Raw genomic sequence first — 21,871 nt, 5'->3', positions numbered from 1 at the left:
GTAAGGGTTAACGAACTTTGCGTTTGCTGTGACTCCCGCTTAAAATCAATAAAAGGCGCTGGAGCCCTTTGAGGGTTAAAAGCTGTCCAAGGCCAACATATTCTCTCTGTCTCTGTCTCTCTCTCTCTCTCCCCATGCAATACATGCATGGCAACCTTTTGTCCTTTAAAACAGAGCAGGAAGAGTCACCTGGCTCTGGTACTAGCATCTTCGCAGCAAAGAGGAACTAAGCGCCTTTCTCCCCCCCCTCCTCCTGTTTGAAGGGGGGGGAGGGAGACTTTACCGCTTAGAATGGTAACTATGGAGACCCACTTCCTTTTCTCTAGTAGCCACTCTGGCTGTACCGCCTCTCTGGTTTCGGCGGGTCTTCCAGCCCCGCCCCCACCCAGCCTGCTACCTAGAACGCCGCGGAGCTGTAGAGCTTCCAATGTTGCGACTCTTCGGCCGGGGTGAGTTCGGGCCCTGCTTCTTTGGAACGGGGGGGGAGGGGGGGGGAGGAGGGAGAAGGGGAGGGGGGAAAGCTCCTCGATGCGGAGCACGCGCTCCTGCGCTTCTTCCGCGTGGCTCCTTCAAGAGCGGGCAATGCCTTATCCCGCTAAGGAAAGCTTTGCACCGGCAGTGAGTCAGAGGGGGCCCTCGTTGGGGAAGGAGTGAGCGGAGAGGGCTTTGGATTTTCGGCCTGGGGTTTTGGGGGAGTTTTTTTTTAAAGAGAACCTCTTTAAAAAAATATTTTTGCAAGCATTTTTTTTAAAATCCTGTCTTGCAGTTTGGTGAATGAAGCTACGAAGAGGAGGGAGGACGCTTCCCCCCTTCTCCGATCTGCTGCCTTTTTGTGTGGTGTGTGTCTGTGTGTTTTGTAAGGAGGCTGAGAAAGGAGGAGGAGGAGGAAACGGCGGCGATGTTGGAAGCGTAGCCCTCGGCTTTTGTTCGGGTAAGAGTTTTAAGGATCCGCGGGGATCGCACCGTGAATGAGAGGCGAAGGGCGTTGTTTGAAATGTAACTGTTTCTTTGCCTGTGGAATCCGGAGTGCATAGCCTAAGTAGTGTGAAATGCACAAGGAGCAAAAGCGCTGGGGGAGTTTTGATTTGATTTGATTCCATTCTCAAGTTTTTGCATTCCGGGAGCTTTGAGGTCCACGATTCCCTCGGGCTCTGACCTGACGGTCTCGCAACCGGACGGGCGTGCTTTATTGTTTGAAAACGCCGATAAGCCACCTCCCCCACCCCTTTTCTTCCTTTAAGGAAGCCGAAGTATGTTGGGGCCTCGGCGCCTTTGCTGTGGGTGTGGGAAAACTTTTGTTTTAAGTGCTGTTTGGTGGAGGGGAGGGCACGTGTCGATTGTTTGCGATAGGAGTATTAAAAAAAAACGCCATCTGTGGCCCAGAGAGAAATGGCCCGTTTGGAGAACTTTGTGGGCAAAGCGGTGGTCGATGGCTGGCTAGCAAAAAATAAATAAATAGGCAGCTTGAAAAGACAAGGTGATTGTGATTTTATTGCGTTACTTATACCTTCGTGGGACAAAGGAGGACTGATTGGGGGTAAAATTGAGCAAGTGACGTATGATTTCATTGCCTTGAAATTATGCTGTGTAATTTTACCTCTTTTTACCCCATTATTAGAATGTCAGGAAAGGCCAGTTTCCCCCTCCTCCAATTGTAATTATGATACAGCTGCTCTTTTCAGACAACATTAATGTATTTGCTCAGGATCTGGTGTGGTGGAGGACAAGGGGAAATGGGAGAAGCCTAATTAAGCTTAACATTATTAACCTTTCGGAGTAATTGTTGAGTGTGATCTAGTTGGGTGTGTATGTATGTATTATGTATACATCCACACACACTTATATGTATGTATGTATATATATGTGTTTGTGTGTGTATATATATATATATCCATATAAGTGGCTACAAAGATATAAATATGTGTGTGTGTACACATATAGTACACATATATGTGTACATATATACACATACATACTATGTGTGTATATCTGGATATATATGTATGTGTATATGTATACACACACATATACACATATACATATATATATCCATAGATATACACACATAGTATATATGTGTATATATGTACACATATATATGTGTACACACACACACACATATCTTAGTTGCCACTTTACTGAAGATGTATAAGTAAAATTTAAGATTTCTCCTTTCTCCCCTATTGCCAAGTGAATATGTTGAAAGTACACACTTATGACAACTTAGTTCGGTCAAAATAGTAATCTTATTTGATGGAATACACCCCAATCTTATCATTGCAAATAAAAGGACTGGAAAGTGTGTGTATATCCATGAATCATCTGGGTCTCGGTGGGAAGCCTAGTGAGTACTCTCCAGTTCCCGATCTATGTCCTCCTCCTTCCATTGATTATGTCCCTGGCAGTGCTGTTAGAAGGGGGAGTCCCCCAAAGTGCCAATTTTCATTCACGATTGAGAAATACAGCACCTGCTAAAATTCACTCTTCCATTTCAATATTAAAAGCATCAAAACTTATTTGTATCTTGTTATATCTGAATCTGCTAGCACTGTGGGCTGGAACAGATCCACTACCTGCATGAATGCAGATGGAAAGAGTTCCAAATCCATGTCATTACCAAAATCAGGATCCTCCCTTGGAGGTGTGTAGAAAGAAACTGGTCAGGCAGATAGGAACAGAGGTGCTGTGCGGAATCTTGGGGTTTTTCGACCTCCGCAACTTCAAGGTGTGTGGACATCAGCTTCCAGAATTCCCCAGGCAGCTCAGAATTCTTGGAATTGAAGGCCCCAGATCTTAAAATTGCTGAGGTAGAAAAACACTGATGTGGGAGGAATAAACTGCTTTTAAAAAACAACAACAAAAGGATTGTCCTTGGGGTATTCAAGGAGCTTGCTATGAGATGAGATAGACTAGATGTAGCCTTTCTCCTCTTTCTTGCTCTTTTAGAACTTCAGTGACTCCAGCAGGGGATTGCCAGGATGGCCATGGGCATGCAGGAACAATATGAACCTGTGGCTGAAATCGGTATTGGAGCTTATGGTACTGTCTTCAAGGCCCGGGACTTGCAGAGTGGCAAATTTGTGGCTCTCAAGAATGTACGTGTGCAGAACAGTGAGAACGGACTCCCTCTGTCAACGGTCCGAGAGGTGGCCCTGCTGAAACGTTTGGAGCACCTTGACCACCCCAACATCGTGCGGTGAGAGCCTCATCTGTGACTACAAGCCTTCCAAGGGTGGGGTTTAGGGGTTTGCAGCTGGCGCAGGACTGTGGACCTGGAACTGCAGCCTTTGAGAGTTAACTGCATAAAGATATGGCTCAAATTGCACTTTTTGTATTTTTGCAGAGATAATAGTAATTGTTTTGCAAATACAAATAGTACAAATATATTACTATGGCATAAGTTTTTGTGGAGTTCATCTGATGAAGAATAATCTTCAACTCATATACAGAGAGAGTGTGCCATCAAGTCAACATGAATAGAATGGAATAATTCTTTATTGGCCAAGTGTGATTCAACACACAAGGAATTTATGCAAATATACACACACACACACCTAGAATCTGTGTGTCTAATTGGGTTTAAATGGCACAATACAGTCATAAATCCCAGTCTTTGGACAGTTCAGTTAATGTTTCCATGTATGCAAAAGAACAGAAGTTTATGTTAACTCAATCATTTAAGTAAATTAATACTAACAAGGGGACCGGAAACTATTATCCCTACACAGACTCTGAACTGATTTTCTAGATAAAGTGTAATTCACTGGAAAGCTTTTCTTCAATTGTCTTTTGTTCTACATGTGTGAGATTATAGAGTTGAGTCTTGGAGATGAAGACAGGACCAGACTTGGTTCCTATCAAGGGCTGAATGGAAGGAGTATGTGAAGGATTCAGTGCTGTAATTTTATTCAGCAGTCTACTTTATTGCTGCTTGGATTTAGTTTGTAATGTTTGAGAACTAAGAAATGAGGCTGTCTTCAGTTACAGCAATTTTCCAAATTCAGTGCCTCTTTCAAGTGAATTGGATTAGACCTGGAAACAGGTAGACTAGATGGGATTGTAATTGGTAGAACTAAACTTTTAACATTCTTTGCTCAGTGTGGCCTTTGTACACAGAAAAAAAAATGTTCCTGGTTGGGGAAAGCTGATTTGAAGAGTGGGATCCGACAGTTTTAAGAAACAGGGGAAGGAAAATCTATGTGTGACTAAGCTGTAGTGTGATAAGCATGGGTTGGCCTTTTAGCTGTCTATCTAGAGCACAATGCTGCTGTACTTCCTAGCTCGGTTAGGATAATTGCAATCTGAAAGAGGACTGAGCATATTGATAACTGCCATAACTGCTTGTGGAGAAAGTAGTAGCCCTCTTCAGGTGTATGCTGTAGTTAGCACTAGGAATATGAGAGTTTCGATGGTAGCCAATTGAGGCCTGGCTTGTTAAACTGATTTGTTGAATAAATCACAATTTGCCTAGGTTTATAAATTATGCCAAACTTTAAACTAGGGTTTACAAGCCACTGGATCTTGGAGCCTAAACTGAAACAATCAGATTATGACTGTACAGCACGCTATGTAAATTTGAGAGAGCTTTTTTAGAATGATTTGTTTGTGAGAGCTATTTCAGAATATTGTCTCTGATTATAGTTCTTGACTTATTTGGTCTTCTCGATTCTTTCTTCCATGCTCCACTAACAATGGACACTTTCATCTGCCTTTGCTGTGTGGAGCAGGCCAATTAAGGACTTGGGCTATAATTTGGTTAGCTCCTTCACTGAAAGTGCAGCCTAGCCTTTACAGTGCAGTGCCTGGGCAACAGAAAGAGATAGGTCATATTGGGGTTACAGATCTAATGTATGTGGAGAGCCAGATTAAAGAAGACTGCTGATTATAAAGGATTACCCTTAGCAAATAAGATCACACATTGGGTCTAGGAGAATCTGGTGGGCTCAGAGACTCCCCCCCCCCCTTTACTTGGCTCTCTGTTATTGTGTTGACAAAGGCAGAGCGGAGGCCTTGGCTCTATTGATAATTTACAACGTGGTCAGTATTTGTCTTAAGGATGACTCACAGCAGAAACTGGGTGAACAGAAAGAGTTAGAATGGGAAATAAACATGGGATGGGAGTGAAGAGATGGGGGAAGGGGTATAACAATATACAATTTTTATATCTGGAGATGGGAATAGAAATATCTTGGTAGGCTTGCAAGACAAAAAAAAAAACAACAGATGACATGGACCCTTAAGAGCCCAATAGATTAAATCCTTTGTTATTTCTTGTAAGCTGTGAGGTTTCTAGCAGTCTCATTATTCAGGACATTCAATGTGCCTGGATGTGATTCAGGATCAGTGAAATTCTATTCAAGGATCCTTTTGATTTAAGATGTTCTCTCAATTTCACCGCCAGTCTCCCATCTTCCTTGGCAGTTGTGGAACATTTGCTGAGTGTCTCTTCTTTCATTCCTCTTTAGACTAATGGATGTTTGCACCACTACACGGACTGAACGAGAAACCAAAGTGACTCTGGTTTTTGAGCATGTAGATCAGGACCTGAAAGCCTATTTGGAAAAAACACCACCTCCTGGTTTACCCTCAGAAGTAATAAAGGTAAATCAACCTTAGATTGATGTCCAGTACACTGTTTTTGAGGCTGACCTCCAAGTTGGTAAGAAATACAAGGAATTCTAAGCAGAGATGCCGATGTCACATGTTCTTCCACCTGTCACCTCCAGGACATGATGCGTCAATTCTTGAGTGGCTTGGATTTCTTACATTCAAATTGCATTGTCCATCGTGACCTTAAACCAGAGAATATCCTGGTGACCAGCGCTGGTCAAATCAAGCTGGCTGACTTTGGACTGGCCCGTATCTACAGCTGCCAGATGGCCCTGACACCACTGGTGAGTGCTGTCCAGATCTTAAGAGAAAGAAAAAAGTCTGTTCCTGATAACACAGTTAAGTTGGGAGATTCATGACGATGGGAATATACCAGCTAATTCTATCCCAATGTTTTAGACTTCCAGCTACTAGAATTCCAAGCTCTTACGTTATAATATGGGTTCCCCAGTTCCCGGGCTGTGGACCGCCACTGGTACACGGACTGCCAGGAACTGGGCTGCATGAGCAAGCGAAGGCCTATCCACACATGCGTGGGATCCAGGTTGCGTGGGAAACCATGCCCTCCTGATCCCAGAAAAACTGCCCTCCACAGAACCTGTCCCTGGTGCCCGAAAGGTTGGGGTCTGCTAGGTTATAACACCAGGAGACTAGCAGGTGGCTATTTCTACCTTTAGAGGTCTTTGCAACTAATAGGGAGAGGACTGAGCAACTGCTCTGTTGCTGTTTTTTGTTTTAACTGTTGATAGTGGGAAAAGGGGTATTCCATAACCTCTGTGGTCTTAGTAGATGTAATGGAAAGTAGCCTTGTTCCTCTAATACGTAGCTGCAGATCTATATTCAATATTAACAATATCATTTCCCAACCAAAATTAGATGCTTAGATGTCCTGGTAGGAATGGAGCAGTGGGTAGTTCGGATTGAGTAGGAATTGTGACGGATGGAAGCCCAGGAAATGGGAAACATCAGGATGTTTTCTTATGGAACTTAGCCTTATCTCCAGCATGGAACTTGAGTCTCCCTCTGTGGCTCTTCTTCATCTTCATGCTTCTGGGGTTCTCCTCTCATCCAGGTGGTCACCCTCTGGTACCGTGCTCCAGAAGTGCTGCTTCAGTCAACCTATGCTACTCCTGTGGACTTATGGAGTGTGGGATGTATCTTTGCAGAGATGTTCCGAAGGAAGTAAGTGGTTGAAGGGTTGTTTCCATTTGGGAAAAAATATCTTTGAGGGTTGTGGCAGAACTTCAGTTAGCTAATTTCAGGGGCTTCGACCTTTCCAGCTCTCCATGCACCCAAAAGCAATCTTTACTCTGCGGGGCGGTGGGGCTCCCTGCTCTGCTGCTGGCCTTTGGGGAAGTTTGTTGGAGATTGCCCAGGCTCTGGCTCCCCTCTTGGGCTAAGGATAGAGGCTCAGCCTTCTCCCCTTGGATTTGAATTCTCATGCAAGGGTCGGGGTTCCCTTTTGGGATGGGGACTGGAGACTTTCTGTCGAACTTTTCTGAGCTGTGGGGGGGACAGTGGCAGCAGCTGCTTTCCCCATTGCCTCTTTGCTCCCTGCTCTCCACAAACATTGGATCGGGGGACTCCCTATCGCTGCCCCTCGAAGAAGCATTGGCTAATTTCAGATTGTTTCAACGCAATTGTGTAGGTCCCCATCATGCCTGCAATTTCATGCAGCTCTCCCCCGCCCCAAATTTTGAGTCTTGCATTTTCTATTTTTTTAAATAAAAAAAAACATTTCATGAGATGGAGTTTCCTCAGAATACCATTCTAGGTGTTTATAGTATTGAGTCTGGGTGGGAATGAGGTGTGTGTGTGTGCGTGTGCTTGTGTAAGCCTTTGGTGAGGGTGTTGCATTTGCAGAGGTGAAATACGCTGTGCTTCCTTTTTTCACAGCCTTAAGGACGGAATGTGATCATTTGAAATAAGAGGGAAGGATTGATACAGAAAGGGATAAAGAATGGTTGGGAAAGAGGTCAGTAGCACAGCAAGGGCAGACCCAGGCATGCTCTGTCTTCCAAGTAGACTCATGGTCTGCCACCTTTGCTGTCCTTGTGTCAGATTAGAGTTGGTGAATATACTTTTTTTTGCTAGCACATGACCACAGTCAGCAGCTGGGAAACAATAGATTAAGGCTTGGCCTGCCAGAATTCTGTCTTGCTTATCTTTCAGGCTAAGGATTGATAGGGAGGAGCCAGCAACCTGCTCTCTTGCTCTCCTTAGACTCCCCTTTCAAAAGAAGATAGGATTAGGGAGACTACAAGAGCCTAAGTTGCACCATGTGCTGTTTTGAAATTGTCTTGCATGTAAATTAATTTTGCATATTAGGTAACTTACAAAAAGAAATCACAATTCACACAGATTCACGGGCTTAATCACTTCACAGGCTTGCACTGTGGAGGTTTAAAAACTTCTGGCTGAAGTGAGGGGGAAACATACAAGTTTACAAAAAACCCAGTTTAAATATGCAGGGTTTCGCCAGTTTTTATCACCATTGTTAAGTGACTTAAAGTACTGCTGCCTTCATTTGCATAAGGCATAGGTTCCCGGGATGTGAAAACTTGGGTTTACAACAGTGATGGTGAACCTATGGCATGTGTGCCACAGGTGGCACATGGAGCCCTTTCTGTGGGCACACGAGCCATCGCCCAGCTCAGCTCCACCGCACATATGTGCATGCCTCCTGCCAGCCAGCTGATTTTTGGGTCTCTGCCGCGTATGCAGGAGATGCGCAGGGTGGTGGTGTGGTTTCACATGCATGCAGGGGGGTACTATGTGCCTCCCCCGGTACCCCTTTTTTGGTTTTAGGAGGCTTCAGGGAGGCCTGCTAGGCCCAAAACGGGGCGCGGGGAAGTTGCGCACATGTGCAAGAAAGCATGCACAGGGGGTGGGATTCATTGCATTGTGGGTGTGAGCATGTGTGCGCGTGCTGTTGCACATGCACATGTTTTCGGCACGTGAGGACGAAAAAGTTAGCCATCACTGGTTTAGAAGATTCAAAATTGTAGTGTATATGCATAATTATATGCATATAATTATTTATTTTTGTATGGGGTGTGAGAATATATATCAAGCGTTCTAGGGGTGTGGGGTATAGAAAAGGTTGGGAACCCCTGGCATAAGGTAAAAATGCATGGCCATTATTTCTGTAGGTTGTGATATTCTAGTGTGCAGGTTTGCTCTGGAATCAAATCGGGCCTGATTATTTTGACCATGTTTCCAAACTAAGATTGCTAAAATCAGGTATACATAACTTGGGAGTCTATTTCTCCGTACTTATATAATTTACTCCCATAAATTTCTCCTGGCGGATTCAAGAGTGAAGCCAACAGACAGGCTTCCTTTGAAGCACGTACCACATGAATAGTTAATTACTGGATTTCATCCAACAATCTTCAGTTCATTGCCACTTAAAACTAAAAAAGTTCTTAGCTGATTTTGCAACAGACGGTATTATTTACATCTTTGGATGCTAAGGGTTTTTATTGGGGAGGGGTGTCGTTTGTGAAACACAGCAGATGTCCAAGATTCTACAGTTGGGATATTCTCCTTTACCTTCCAAAGCATCTCTCTGGACTATAAACAAGCATAAAATACCCTGTTTCTCCAAAAATAAGACCTCCCCGGATAATAAGCCCGATCGGGCTTTTGAGCACATGCGCTAAAATAAGCCCTCCCCAAAAATATTGCAACACAGCAGCAGCCATGAAGTGACTGCTCACCACCTCCTGCACCTCAAAAATAATAAGACCTCCCCGAAAATAAGACCAAGTGCTTATTTTGGGGGGTCAAAAGAAAATAAGACCCTGTCTTATTTTTGGTGAATCGCAGTATAGGCATGGTATAATACTAATTAATTCATTCCTGATACTTAGAAATAATGCACCACCAAATGTCATATAGCCCCAATTTCATATTCTTAAAATTCAACAAATGTATCTGTTTTACCAGATGTGAGCAGCCTCTGCCTTATTCTAGGGTATTTCGGAAACAAAAAGCAGAAAGTTACTAAAATAGCTGTCTTTGTGACAGTTTCCACATGTTAGCAAATTGATAATATACAGTGTGGGTCTCTTCCGAAGAACTTGTACTTCTTATGCTACTGTTAACATGCAAACAGTTCGATGAAGCTATTCGGTTTGTGGATTCACAAGATGGTCTTTATGTCATCCTATATCAGCTTCTTTAGGAAGCTGTTAGAATCTTCTGTTCCTGTCAGAATCAAGAGAAAATAACCTGACAGAACAGAGATACTAAATCAGGAATTAAATGGTGCAGGTCTTTTTTTCTCCTGACCTTCAGTTCAGTATGCATACTCTGTGTCAGTGCATTACTTGGTCCTTTTCAAGAGCTAAAAATCTGTGAACATTTGTTCTGTATGTTTTTGTCCTTTTTAAGCTTTTTTTTCCTTTTTGTATAATATTGATCTTAATTTTTTAAAAATTATATAGGAAAAACAAAAGTATCTAAAACATAATCAAAATGCAAAACTAAAAGTAATTATGTTGCATGTTGATATAAACCTTAATGGAATATCTCCAAGTGGGGAACTATGGCCCATTTACGATCTGTGAACTTCTGCATGGCTGGCTCAGGAATTCTGGGAGTTGGAAGTTCACAGATCGTAGTTCCCCAATTTAGAGTTCTATCTCTTAAAAGTAAAAGTTAAGGTTCCCCTTGCACCTATGTGGCAGTGGTTCCAGATTCTAGTGGGGTGGTGCTCGTCTTGTTTCAAAGCCGAAGAACCAGCACTGTCCGAAGATGGTCATGTGGCTGGCATAACTAAACGCTGAAGGCGCACTGAACGCTGTTACCTTCCCATCAAAGGTGATTCCTATTTTTTCTACTTAAATTTTTACATGCTTTCGAACTGCTAGGTTGGCAGAAGCTGGGACAATTAACAGGAGTTCACTCCATTATGCGGCGCTAGGGATTCAAACCGCTGAACTGCCAACCTTCTGATCGACAAGCTCTTAGCCGCTGAGCCACCACGTCCCTATCTCTTACAAAACTGGTTAAAAATTGATTTATATAATTATGATCCCCCCCATAGAACAGATATATTATTCTCATCATATATTAACAAAGTATGTTCAATCAAAGTTTTGATGTGAAGGAGACAATTACATAATTTTATATAAATTATAATTAACTAAATCATATGTTTACAGAAGGATTTTGATGTTTCTGCCTGATTTAAGTCCATTCCAATATAAAGAAAATACATAATATAGATTTATTTTCTATATGGATAATTAGTTTCTCATTGGTTATGATTTGTTTTCGATTGAAACTTCATTATAAAGAAAATGGGAAGCCACTTTTTTCTGACAATCTCAAATTATTATAAACATAATTTTGCAAAGAATAATTAGATCAAGCAAATTCAAAATAAATTTCTCTTTTATAAGATTACCTGTCCAGAGGGGGAGGCAATATCCTCACTCTTAGGAAAGCAGGAAATTTGTTTTCTTATATCCAGTTGAAAATGAAATCTATTCACCAGTCATATTTTGAACACACTTCATTGCCAGAAAGTTTATAATCAGTAAATGTGTATACTTACAGTTAGTCCTCAAAGATGGTTATTGGGATTGAGCATGATTTGTGAGTTCCTTCTGGCTTCCAACAAGCAAAGTCAATGAGAAAGCCGGTAGGAATTTTCAAGTCCCAGGCACAATATGTTTTGCCTTAGATAGCTTGCAAGCAGTGTGGTGGGTGAATGAGAATATTGAGTGTGGCTGGGCAGGTGAGTGCTGACATTGTAACTTTAAACAGTCACTGAAGAAGTAGTTGTAACTCAATGATTACCTGCACAGCCCTTTACTGTTGATATGATGAATTTGTCGAGGTCCATGTAATTTCTTGCAGAACTAAAAACATTACATTTACAATGTTTTTTCTCTGTTACCTGGCCTCACGTTAGCAGTTATGCTCCTTATAAAGTTGGGTTTAGTCAATTCTGTGCCCACTTCCCATCAGTTCTTGTTCCACTAAATCAAGAAAGAGAATCATACTTTGTATCTGTTCAACTGGGTAGTTTTATTATTATAGAATTCATATTTGATACATTTATTTTCTAATATAGTATTGATCGTTACATTCATACCAAGGGGTCTACCTGAGTTTCAACTTTGAAATATTTGAAGATTGAAACACCCTTACCTGAGTGTAAAAAAACCCAGTGTTTGGTGTGAAATGGTCGTTTGGGAAGTATCTTGAGCTTAGATCCTCCCAGAATGATCCAAGGAACCTTGCTTTGCACTTGAGATGCCCACTCAAGACAGTAATGTGGACACCTCTCTTATCTACAGATTCTCTTTCGGAATCCTATAGGGCTTCATAAATATATTCTCCAATTGTGTTAGGAGAAGTGGCTTTCCCTCTTTATCACATCATCTATATTTTCCACAGTTAAAGCTCTAATATTGAATCATCTCTAATAGCACTTAGCAATAGCACTTAGACTTATATACCGCTCCATAGTGCTTTACAGCACTCTGAGCAGTTTACAAGTGTCAGCATATTGGTCCTCATTTTATCGACTTCGGAAGGATGGAAGGCTGAGTCAACTTGAGTTCCATCAGGATCAAATTCCAGGCTGTGGGCAATGTTAGCCTGCAATACAGCATTCTAACTACTTCACCACCTTATGTGTGTGTGTTTGTGTGTGTGTGCGTCTGTGTATCTCCCATTTTGAGTTTTTATCAGTGAACCTTCAGAATGAGTGTTTTTTTCTCCCATTTCCTTTAAAATGCCATTTGTTTTCTTTTCGTGTTAATTCCCTTTTGAGATCCTGTATGCCTAAATTAACCCATCCCTTCTTGCTATATCTTCTCACCAGTCCTCTTCATCACTTTACCCATTCCTTTGTGATCTCTGCAAAATACTGGCTTTAGTGATTATTCAAATAAGTTGGCAGGGAAATGACTGCAGTACATTTCTTCATCATTACTGGTAGAAGTTCGTGTGGAGAATTTTACTTTTCCTGCAGTCCAATGCAAGGGTCTGTTTAGTTATTATCTGCCTGCCTCTGTGTGTGTATGTTTGTGTGACTGTCTGTCTATATCATCTATCTGACGATAGCATCTATCAGTAGTATCTATCTGTCTGTCTACCCACAGTATCTATCATCTATATAATCTAATATAATTTAATCTATTTTGCTAGCCATACTTCTATATCCACCTACTTACCTATTGCTCAGCTTCCTTATTATTATCATCTTTATTATCTTTATCCTATATATATAAAAATGGCTGTGTTTGTATGTTCCAGTATAACTCTGGAACACCTCGAGCAATTTCAACCAAACTTAATACACAGATGACTTAGTCTCTGGAAACAAATGCTGTGGGGATAAGACAGCCCTAAAACCCCTCAGGATGTGTGTTCTGTTAAGATACAGCCTGTTGTGCCTTAAAATGACTTCTATTGTAGTGCCATAAAATGGCTTCTACTTTGCAGCGCAGTGAAGTTTCCATGGTAACGGCTTCACAGTACTCCACAAGGGGGCTCCCTCTGGTAAGGGGGAAAATCCAACATTAGACATTACATTTGGTCTGGACATTTCCCCCCTGTAAATAAATAAGTAAGTAAGTAAGTAAGTAACACCGGGTTAACGGCTAGTTTATAAATTAGTTCAGGGTGGCAACATATCTAACACTCTTTCTTCCTCCTTTTTTTCCCCACAACAACAATCGTGAGGTAGGCTGGCCAGAGAAAATGACTGGCCCAAAGTCATCCAGTTGGCTTCCATACCTAAAGCAGGACTAAAACTCACAATTTTCTGGTTTTATACCCTGGTGTCTTAACCAATAGACCAAATTGGTTTATCATCCCCTTAAAGTATTTATAAGAACAATGGAGCAGTTATAATTCTGCTATTGTCTTTCGAATGTGTTTCTTCAAGTAGCATTGTTATATCATGCTATTGGGGTTCAATATATAACGGGGCCTATCAGGGACAATTGTGAAACTCCTGTTCCCATACATGTAACTGCTTTGTAATCTTTTCTAATTCATTCTTCTTTTATTACCTCTTGTTGGAATATCCTTATACCGAATAGCACATTTTTCAAGTTTACATTTTGGATTGTCAGACTAAATTTAGCTACATTATTGTTGATATTTGATTTTCCTGTTTTGCCACTATGTAAATTATGTTTTGCATTTGCTGATTTTCTCTTTCCATAACTTCATGGCTGCAACAACAGGGATTAATTACTTGCATTTCTCAATCTCTTTCTTATTTTCCTGTAACTTTTCCTTGAAGGCTTTCCCTTCTTTTGAATTCCTCCCAATTCCTGCTGCTGTAGATTTACTAAATGTGCAGTATGCCTTAGGAAGAATACCTCGGCTGAGCCTCGTGTTGTCATATCATAATACCGTAGTAGCCTATCCTTTGGAGTCTTAATTACTTCCTTTTGGAAGCATCTGAGCAATGTTTTACCTGCTCAAAGCCAGCAGAGGGAGTAGTATAATAGAAGGTGACTGCCAGGCTTTCAGAGATTTTCTGCAAGAACTCTTTCTCAGCTGGTCCCTTGGGCATACAATTGTAGGAAAGGAAGGGAACGTGGCATCATGGGGCTTATCAATGAAAGCCAGTTGCGCTTTGGCCAGCTGAGTGTCCAAGCTTCCCTTTTCTATATAATGTCAGGGTTCCAAGTAACACCCCCCAATGAAAGAAGACGCCGGGGCTGGAGTTTCCTCAAAGTTCCATTTTATTAGAGATGTCATCTTGACACATCTGGGAAAACCCGAATCTGAAAGTTTCCAGGTTTTCTTCACCCAAATGAAAGTTCAAGTTCCTGCCCAGCACCCACATTTCCATCACATGGCCCGATCAGGCACCATCCAAAACTGGAGATAACTCCCAGTCACCTCATCGCAGCTGCCTGGCAAGGTGTCCTTGACTCTGAGAAAAGAATGCTATTGTGACTGTATATTTCCCATACTCCATATAATCCCCCCTTCCCAGTTTCCCACAGTAGAAAATGTGTGAGGCCTGAAGGCCCAGTGTAAAAGATGGCTTCCAGGTCTGACACATAGAATGTCAGATACTTAGCATAAATTCTGGCTAGTCTAGGACAGTGGTTCTTTTTTTTTTTTTTTTTTTTAAGAGAACTTTTTTATTTTTCTTTAAAAAAAAAAAAACACAAATATGTCATCATTTGTCAATCATTAAGACATTGAAGTACGATTTTTTTTGTTGTGTGTACCCCTCCCTCCCTCCACCCCCCCATCCCCCCTCCTCCTTCCCCCCCCGACTTCCCAGAACCCGTACACGGTATGGATTTTTAACTAACACAGTCTAAAATCTATTGAGAAAAAAGAAATAAAGAAATTAATGACATTCTAGATTGAACTTAGCTTCTTCTTACTGAACTAACTTTTAACAGTTTAAATCATTTCTGATCTTAAGCATAGGTAGGACAGTGGTTCTCAATCTCTGTGGTCCACAGATTCTGGGAGGCTGTGATGTCACTGAATTCGCTAAACCTTGAAGAAATGTTACGATTTAAGTCTTGGGGATCCGTTGTCACAAAAGTTTTTTAAAGAGGTTCGATGGTGAAGAACAGGTTGGGAACTACTGGTCTAGACCAATGGATGTCCAACCTTTTGGCTTGCCTGGGCCGCATTGAGTGAAGAGGAACAGTCTTGGGCTGCACATAAAATATATAATATATAGCAGTTTATATAAATCACATAATATTAGAAGTGTGCCATCTTTTGGGGCTGCCTTACTAGCTGTTCAGGGCTGTGTGTGTCCTGCGGGCTGCAGGTTGGATACACCTGGTTTTTATCAAGTTTCTTTCAAGCTTTTGTTCAGCACTGCATCTTTTTGCATAGTTCTCTTATTTTTCTTTATAGAGTGTTTGGTCTTTGGACACTGTAGTCAATCTGGTATTACTTGTGAATCATCTCTTTTTAATTAAAGGAACCAATTCCATTGAGTGTGCCTATAGCTTTGTAATGTCCGATTGAAGGGGCACTGCACCTTATACAAGATCTGTCTAAAGCTACTGTTTTAATTTGGAAGAGGACGTACATCTAATGATGCATGAAGTGTTTTCCTAGATTTATATACATCTCTTAAAACTCAACATTTCATTGGCCGAGAACTAGAAATTTGGCAAAAAGGTGTGTGTGATTCATGAAGCTTGCAGTGTTGGATGGAACCTTGGGTATTGATGAATCGGAAATACCAGTTTGGGCAATCTGATGAAGAATTGGGCTGTCCTGCAGAATATATCCTTATCTATAAGCTTCATCAATAGGTACAGTCATCTCCTGTCTGTGGCCAGGCCTTCTCCAATTGCCACTGCTTGCTAATTCCAGTGGCCTGGCTTTCCTCCCACATTATCTTCAGATAATTCAAAGCCTGTCTCTATGAAGCCTTTTTAATTGTTATTCTTCTCAGCTCAGTGGATTGAATCACAGCTGCCCTAAAATAGTTAACCTTCTGATGGACTCCTCCTCTTGCCCCTGAATAATACAAGATTAACCAAGCCCTATGTGTGACCTCCTAGGGACGTGGTGGCTCAGTGGCTAAGACGCTGAGCTTGTCGATCAGAAAGGTTGGCAGTTTGGTGGTCCGAATCCCTAGTGCCACATAATGGAGTGAGCTCTTCCTACTTGTCCCAGCTTCTGCCAACCTAGCAGTTCGAAAGCATGTAAAAATGCAAGGAGAAAAATAGGAACCACCTTTGGTGGGAAGGTAACAGCATTCTGTGCACTTTCGGCGTTTAGTCATGCCGGCCACATGACCACGGAGACGTCTTCAAACAGCATTGGTTCTTCAGCTTTGAAACGGAGATGAGCACCGCTCCCTAGAGTCGGGAATAATTAGCACATATGTGCAAGGGGGATCTTTACCTTTATGTTTGACCTCAGTGCTTTGATATCAGAAAAAATAAGGCATGAGCAATCCTGGATTTTAAGAGAGTCAGAATTTGTGAGCGTCATAAGAGCTGCCATGACCACAATTTCCCTTTGTATTTTTTCTAGACCTCTCTTCTGTGGCAAATCAGAAGCTGACCAACTGGGCAAGATCTTTGAGTGAGTCTCAACTTCTTATTATATGCCAAAGGTTGTGGGTCAGTAAATCATCACAAAGAGGAAGTTATCATTATTTAGAGCATTGGTTTTGCTCAACATGACTTGAGGTAGCTTGACTGATTCTGCTCTATATAAAGATGCGGAGCAAAGGTTTGTGAGTTGGGTTTTGTGAGCCAGAGGAAGCAGAAGTGACTCATCATAGCTGCAAGATCTTATTTTGTTGATCTTTCTAATTGAGCAAATAGCCAGAGGTAATAGGGGTTTGGCCACTGGCTTTTGTTGAGAGTTAAAGCAGGGACATTTCCTGGGTTGTAACATTCAAAGGGCACAACCTCTCGTGGAGGATGCTGGGAATTGTAGTTGAAGAAGTATCTGGAGAACACAGATTTCCAGTTCATGTATTTAAAAAGATGATAAGAAACGATGCAAATAGGACTCCTCTATTCTATTGTTGATGTTTAATGGTTAGTTGTGCTTGATTCCAGTTAAATTGCATGATTTTCATACTAGGCAGGGTCTCAGGGGAAGTATTATTATTTAGGGGAGTTAATCTTGTTCTGCGCTTATAAGAACTGGAAATCTGAAAATCCTGCATTAGAACAATGATTACAAGATGAAAAAAACCATTCATTCATGTAATTTGAAAATTGGTGCTATGGCTAGGAAGCCTTTGGAGTTGCAGTGATTGCCTTGAAACCAATCTGAGTTGGATCTAGCTCCTGTTTTTTCCCCTTTCTTTCCTTCAGCCTGATTGGTCTCCCTTCAGAGGAAGATTGGCCATTGGATGTGTCTCTGCCACGCTGTGCCTTTGCTGCTCGCTCACCACAGCCGGTGGAGAACTTTGTGCCAGAAATCGAGGTCCTGGGGGCTCAGCTGCTTTTGGTAAGTTCCGAGATACCAGAGTAATTACGGCACAAACCAGAGCAAAATGGAAATTGAGAATTGGGGATAGAGTGTGTTGTGGTCTCCCTGCAGTCTGCGGAACTGGCAGCAGTGAGGAGGTTGGGGAGAAACATGGGCCAGTCCTGGTATCTGGGGAAGACTCGGATGAGGTCTCTGCATCGGAGGCAGAGAGGGGGCCAGGGCCATCTGGTAGCTATGTGCTGCCTCCAGAGCCTGATATTAGTGAGGCAGAACAACAGTGTCAGCCTGTTCCCGCTGTGCCATCCACAGAGCTTTCAGAAGGCAAGAACAATTAAGACAAAAAGGGTGATTCGAGAGTAAGGCTTGGAGATTATTGGCCCCTCTCATAAGACATAAAAGAGGAGCCTTTGTAGGAAGCAATTTTGTTCATTCTGGTTGGTTCAAACTGAGAAACTCAGTTTGACTCTGTGCTCCTTTTGGCCTTGCAAAACTAGGATTTTGGCAGCGTTTCAAGGGAGATAAAGGTGGGTGCTTATCAGCCTTACCCCTGAAAGACTGGCAGACTTCTGTCAGACTCTTCACAGATTGTTTGTGAATCATTACGGGCTGTGAATGACCATAATTCACAGCCATTTAAATAAAAGAGGGGTTTGGGGACTAAGCGTGTGATTTATGCTTTATCAGGAAGCCTAGATCAGAACAGAATGAGGGGGTAGAATGATAATTGAAAGCCTGAGCTTGGTATTATTCTGAGAATGGAAATACGCAACAAAGGAGAGATTTCCTATCTAGGTAGCTTACATGAGTCACTAAGTCACTGGTTCTTTGCACCCCACCGTCTTGTCATTTGTCTTTGGCAGGGAAGAGGCAGTGAGTGTTAGTGACTCAGTATTTGATAACCAGGAGCAACTTAATTTTCCTCCAGTCATGCTGCCGGTGGCAACTACAGCTGGCATCTGAATAATGTACTGTGTGAATTTGACATTAATCATAGAATAGCGTGAGCAGTACTTTCAATGCAAGTTCAAGTTTTAGGGCACACCAGAGATCTCTAGGAAGGATCTGAGAACTCCTGAAGCCATCTCTACGGCTCCAGTCCTCGGTTTGCTTGCCCTCTCGTGTGGCTCTTGCTCAGGAGAGATTTGGAAATCAACTGCAGTGGTGGATGAATGTGTACATATATGTTCTTATGAGATGTATGTGATGGGTTTCCTTTTTTTTTGTGTCTGTGCCTCTCTAGGAAATGCTGACATTCAATCCACTGAAGCGTATATCTGCCTTCCAAGCCTTGTATCATCAATACTTTCAGGACAAGAACGCAGGTGAAGGGTAGCATCCCCAGCGAATCCCTGAGCCTGGGGGAAGAGACTATACAAAAGACTTTGTGAATATGCGTATAACGTGAACCCCACCAAGTGGATACACTCAGACTAGTCCCCCAAGCTGTCCTGGCTGTGCTAGGATTGAAGGGGGTGGGAAGGACAAAGCTTTTGACAACATGCATGAAAACAGAGAGGGTCATGTTGCAGGAAATGCACCGTTGAAATCCTCTCCCACCCTGAAAATGTTAGGACTTTAAGAGTGGCCTCTCTCCGTCACTGTGCATGCACATTCTGTATTCCTGGGTTGACCTCCAGTGGCGTTCTTGGAGGTCTGTTTGTTTTTGGGACTCCCTGGTTTGAGGCATCTCGGTCACCTATGGGTTCTTTGCCAAAGGTCTCTTTTGGATAGCCCCTTTTTCCTCTAGTAAAAATTTTATAACAGTTTACACATAATAATATTGCTGCCTTATCACATTCCTGTGGCTAACAGTTTGACACTAAAGCCTTGCCTTAGCACGTTGCAGAGCTCCACAAAAATGGGAGCAGAAGATTATTTTTGTATAAGTCTTCACAATTCTTTTTTTTTAATTGCCAAGACACTGGTCGGGAGAGACCTAAGCGGTTGCCTATCTCGGCATGGGGAACACGTTCAGATGAGAGGCGTTTTCCCATCTGTTCAATTCCAAATATTAATGTGAAACGTTTTTTAAAAGGCTTTTAAAAATGATAACATTTCAATAAAGGATATGGGTGAGGTCCAGGCAAGTATAGTTTGGTCTTTCCCTTCTCTTGCCACCTGAGGTTGCCTCGTGTTGTGATTAGTTTGGTGAATGGTTACCTGGGTTGGGTTGCTCCAAGTGTTGATTCATCTGCACTTCAAAGAGCTTTCAGGAACAGAAATTCATATCGCTCAAGCTTTTGCTTTTCAAATTGGAAATCTGATGCTTCACATTGTGTGTGTTCTGTGACATGTACTAATTTTTCAGAATCTTCCAAAAGTGAAGAGAGTTATTCTAAGTCCTGCTGCTTGCCTGATCTGTTAATGAGGTTCCTGACAATCTGACTCTGCAATAGCCTCTCCGGAACATTCTTGAGCTTTGCTTAGTGTTCCTATCCTTTTCCTTCCTCTCCTCCTCCCCTCTCCTCCTCTCCCCTCCTCTCCCCTCTCCTCCCTCTCCTCTCATCCCCTTCTCCCTCTCTCTTCTCCCCTCTCCTTCCTTCCCTCTCCTCTCCCCTCCTCCTCCCTCTCCTCCACTCCTCCCCTTCTTCTCCCTCTTCTCCCCCTCCCCCTCTCCTCCCCTTCTCCATTTCCCCTCCTTCTCCCTCTCTTCCCTCCTTCTCCCTCTCCTCCTCCCTTCTCCCCTCTCCTCCTCCTCTCCTTCCCTCTCCTCTCCCCTCCTCCCCTTTTCTTCTCTCCCTTTCCCTCTCCTCCCCCTTCTCCTCCCCTCCTTCTCCCTCTTCTCATCTCCTCTCCATCCTTCTCCCCTCTCCCCCTTCTCCTCTCATTCCATTCCCCCTCTCATCTCCTTCTCCCCTCCTTCCTCTCCTTCTCCCTCTCCTCTCATCTCCCTCCTCTCTCCCCCCCTTCCTCTTCCCATTTTCTTTTCCTTTCTCTTTATCCATTTTGATTTCTGTTACATTGTTTTCTTTTTTTCTTTTCCCATCCCCCTTTAACCTTGAGGTCTGCTTCGCCCTTTACTATGGGTCTTATGAACGTGACGTAGTTCTACAAATCTAACGTACTTCTTTAGCAAAGTATGTTAGATGTAGTAGAAGCTCTTGTCAACCTACAGATATGCCTGAACTATCTTGCAGAAGGGTGAAAATACAATTCTTGCTCCTGTTGGCTTTATCTTGGTTCCTAGGATAAAACGGGGGAGATGGCCATGGTGAGGTGCACCTCTTTCTTTAAAAAATAATAATAATCCCCTGATTCAATTCTTTGAATGGACTTTCTAGCGAAGGGCCTGAGGAATCTTGATATGAAACCACAAAGAACTTGCCAATGCTTCATGAATGTGCAATTTAGCCAAGTAAAAGACACTTTGTTGACATTTTTACTTGCAAAAATATGTCTTTGTTCTAAATAATTTGTTAGTTTGGGGTTCTGGTTTTTTTTTTGCTGATGGAAGTGGGTAGTTGAAGGAAATCATTTATATGGGAGCTCATATGTCAACATCCAGGTAACTTCAACAAACTGCTTTTTGTGTGTTCTGGTTTTGCCAAGATAAGCTGGAGTCTGGCTGTGTGGGATGGATAGCCAATTTAAACAATGTTTAGTGCATTTTGCTATTGTTTGGGGGGAAGGGAGTGACTATTTTAAGGGGGGGGGGGGAAACCTTGACAGAAGTGCCATATCACAACCAACCTGGAATCGAAGCCATTCAAGTTTAATTTCAAACTCAACTGAGAGCTCGGTTTATCTTCATGCTGTGAGAATATCATACTCGGCATTTACTACGAGTAGCAACAATTTTTTTATTTTTTTTTTGCTAACTTGTTGTTAGCTGCAAAGTCGGGTCCAACCCATTGCGACCCCATGGACAACGTTCCTCTAGGCCTTCCTGTCCTCTACCATCCTCTGGAGTCCATTTAAGCTCACGCCTACTGCTTCGGTGACTCCATCCAGCCACCTCATTCTCTGTCGTCCCCTTCTTCTTTTGCCCTCAGTCTTTCCCAGCATTAGGCTCTTCTCCAGTGACATAGTTTTTGCTAATACATTCTTCCTATTTTCCTTGTTTTAGCTAAATGTTGGCGTAAATGTTATAGTGCTTCATTTGAATAAAGTTCTCTCTCTTCCCCTTCAATATATTAATCAACCATTACTCTAACCTGAAATATATATTTTTAGAAAGGTTCCTCATAAAATATATGTTTTTGTATGCACCTGATTTGGGGGTATTCAGCACCTGAGAGACAAACTGGGGAAATTTGGCTGCTTTTTCTTCCTGTACAAATCAAAGCTATTTCTAAGTTAACAGTACTTGTGATGTACCCAAATCTCTGGACAGCAA

The 21,871-nt window shown here is 42.3% G+C and overlaps 1 protein-coding gene across 3 annotated transcripts; it reads left to right on the top strand.

The window, feature by feature from the left end:
• The first annotated feature begins 375 nt into the window (after positions 1 to 375).
• On the top strand, positions 376 to 19,657 carry CDK4 (cyclin dependent kinase 4). Of its 3 annotated transcripts, XM_014056073.2 has the most exons (9): positions 376 to 449; positions 767 to 931; positions 2,947 to 3,196; positions 5,466 to 5,601; positions 5,727 to 5,894; positions 6,683 to 6,792; positions 16,621 to 16,671; positions 17,418 to 17,553; positions 18,776 to 19,657. In XM_014056073.2, exons 3-9 carry the CDS (start codon positions 2,979 to 2,981, stop codon positions 18,866 to 18,868), a joined length of 912 nt encoding a protein of 303 aa, XP_013911548.1. In that variant the 5' UTR covers positions 376 to 449; positions 767 to 931; positions 2,947 to 2,978; the 3' UTR covers positions 18,869 to 19,657. The 3 variants fall into 3 exon arrangements, with proteins under 3 accessions (XP_013911548.1, XP_013911551.1, XP_013911549.1); XM_014056076.2 differs by lacking the exon at positions 767 to 931 and having other exon boundaries at positions 429 to 449; XM_014056074.2 differs by lacking the exon at positions 376 to 449 and having other exon boundaries at positions 637 to 931.
• The last annotated feature ends 2,214 nt before the right edge of the window (positions 19,658 to 21,871 follow it).

The sequence above is a fragment of the Thamnophis sirtalis genome, unplaced genomic scaffold, assembly GCF_051295495.1.
Source record: "Thamnophis sirtalis isolate CommonGarterSnake01/CBP01778 unplaced genomic scaffold, rThaSir2_p1.2 scaffold_3, whole genome shotgun sequence".
Classification (NCBI taxonomy): domain Eukaryota; kingdom Metazoa; phylum Chordata; class Lepidosauria; order Squamata; family Natricidae; genus Thamnophis; species Thamnophis sirtalis.
The sequence above is the reverse complement of the archived record's forward strand: the minus strand, read 5'-3'. Positions and strand labels throughout refer to the sequence as shown.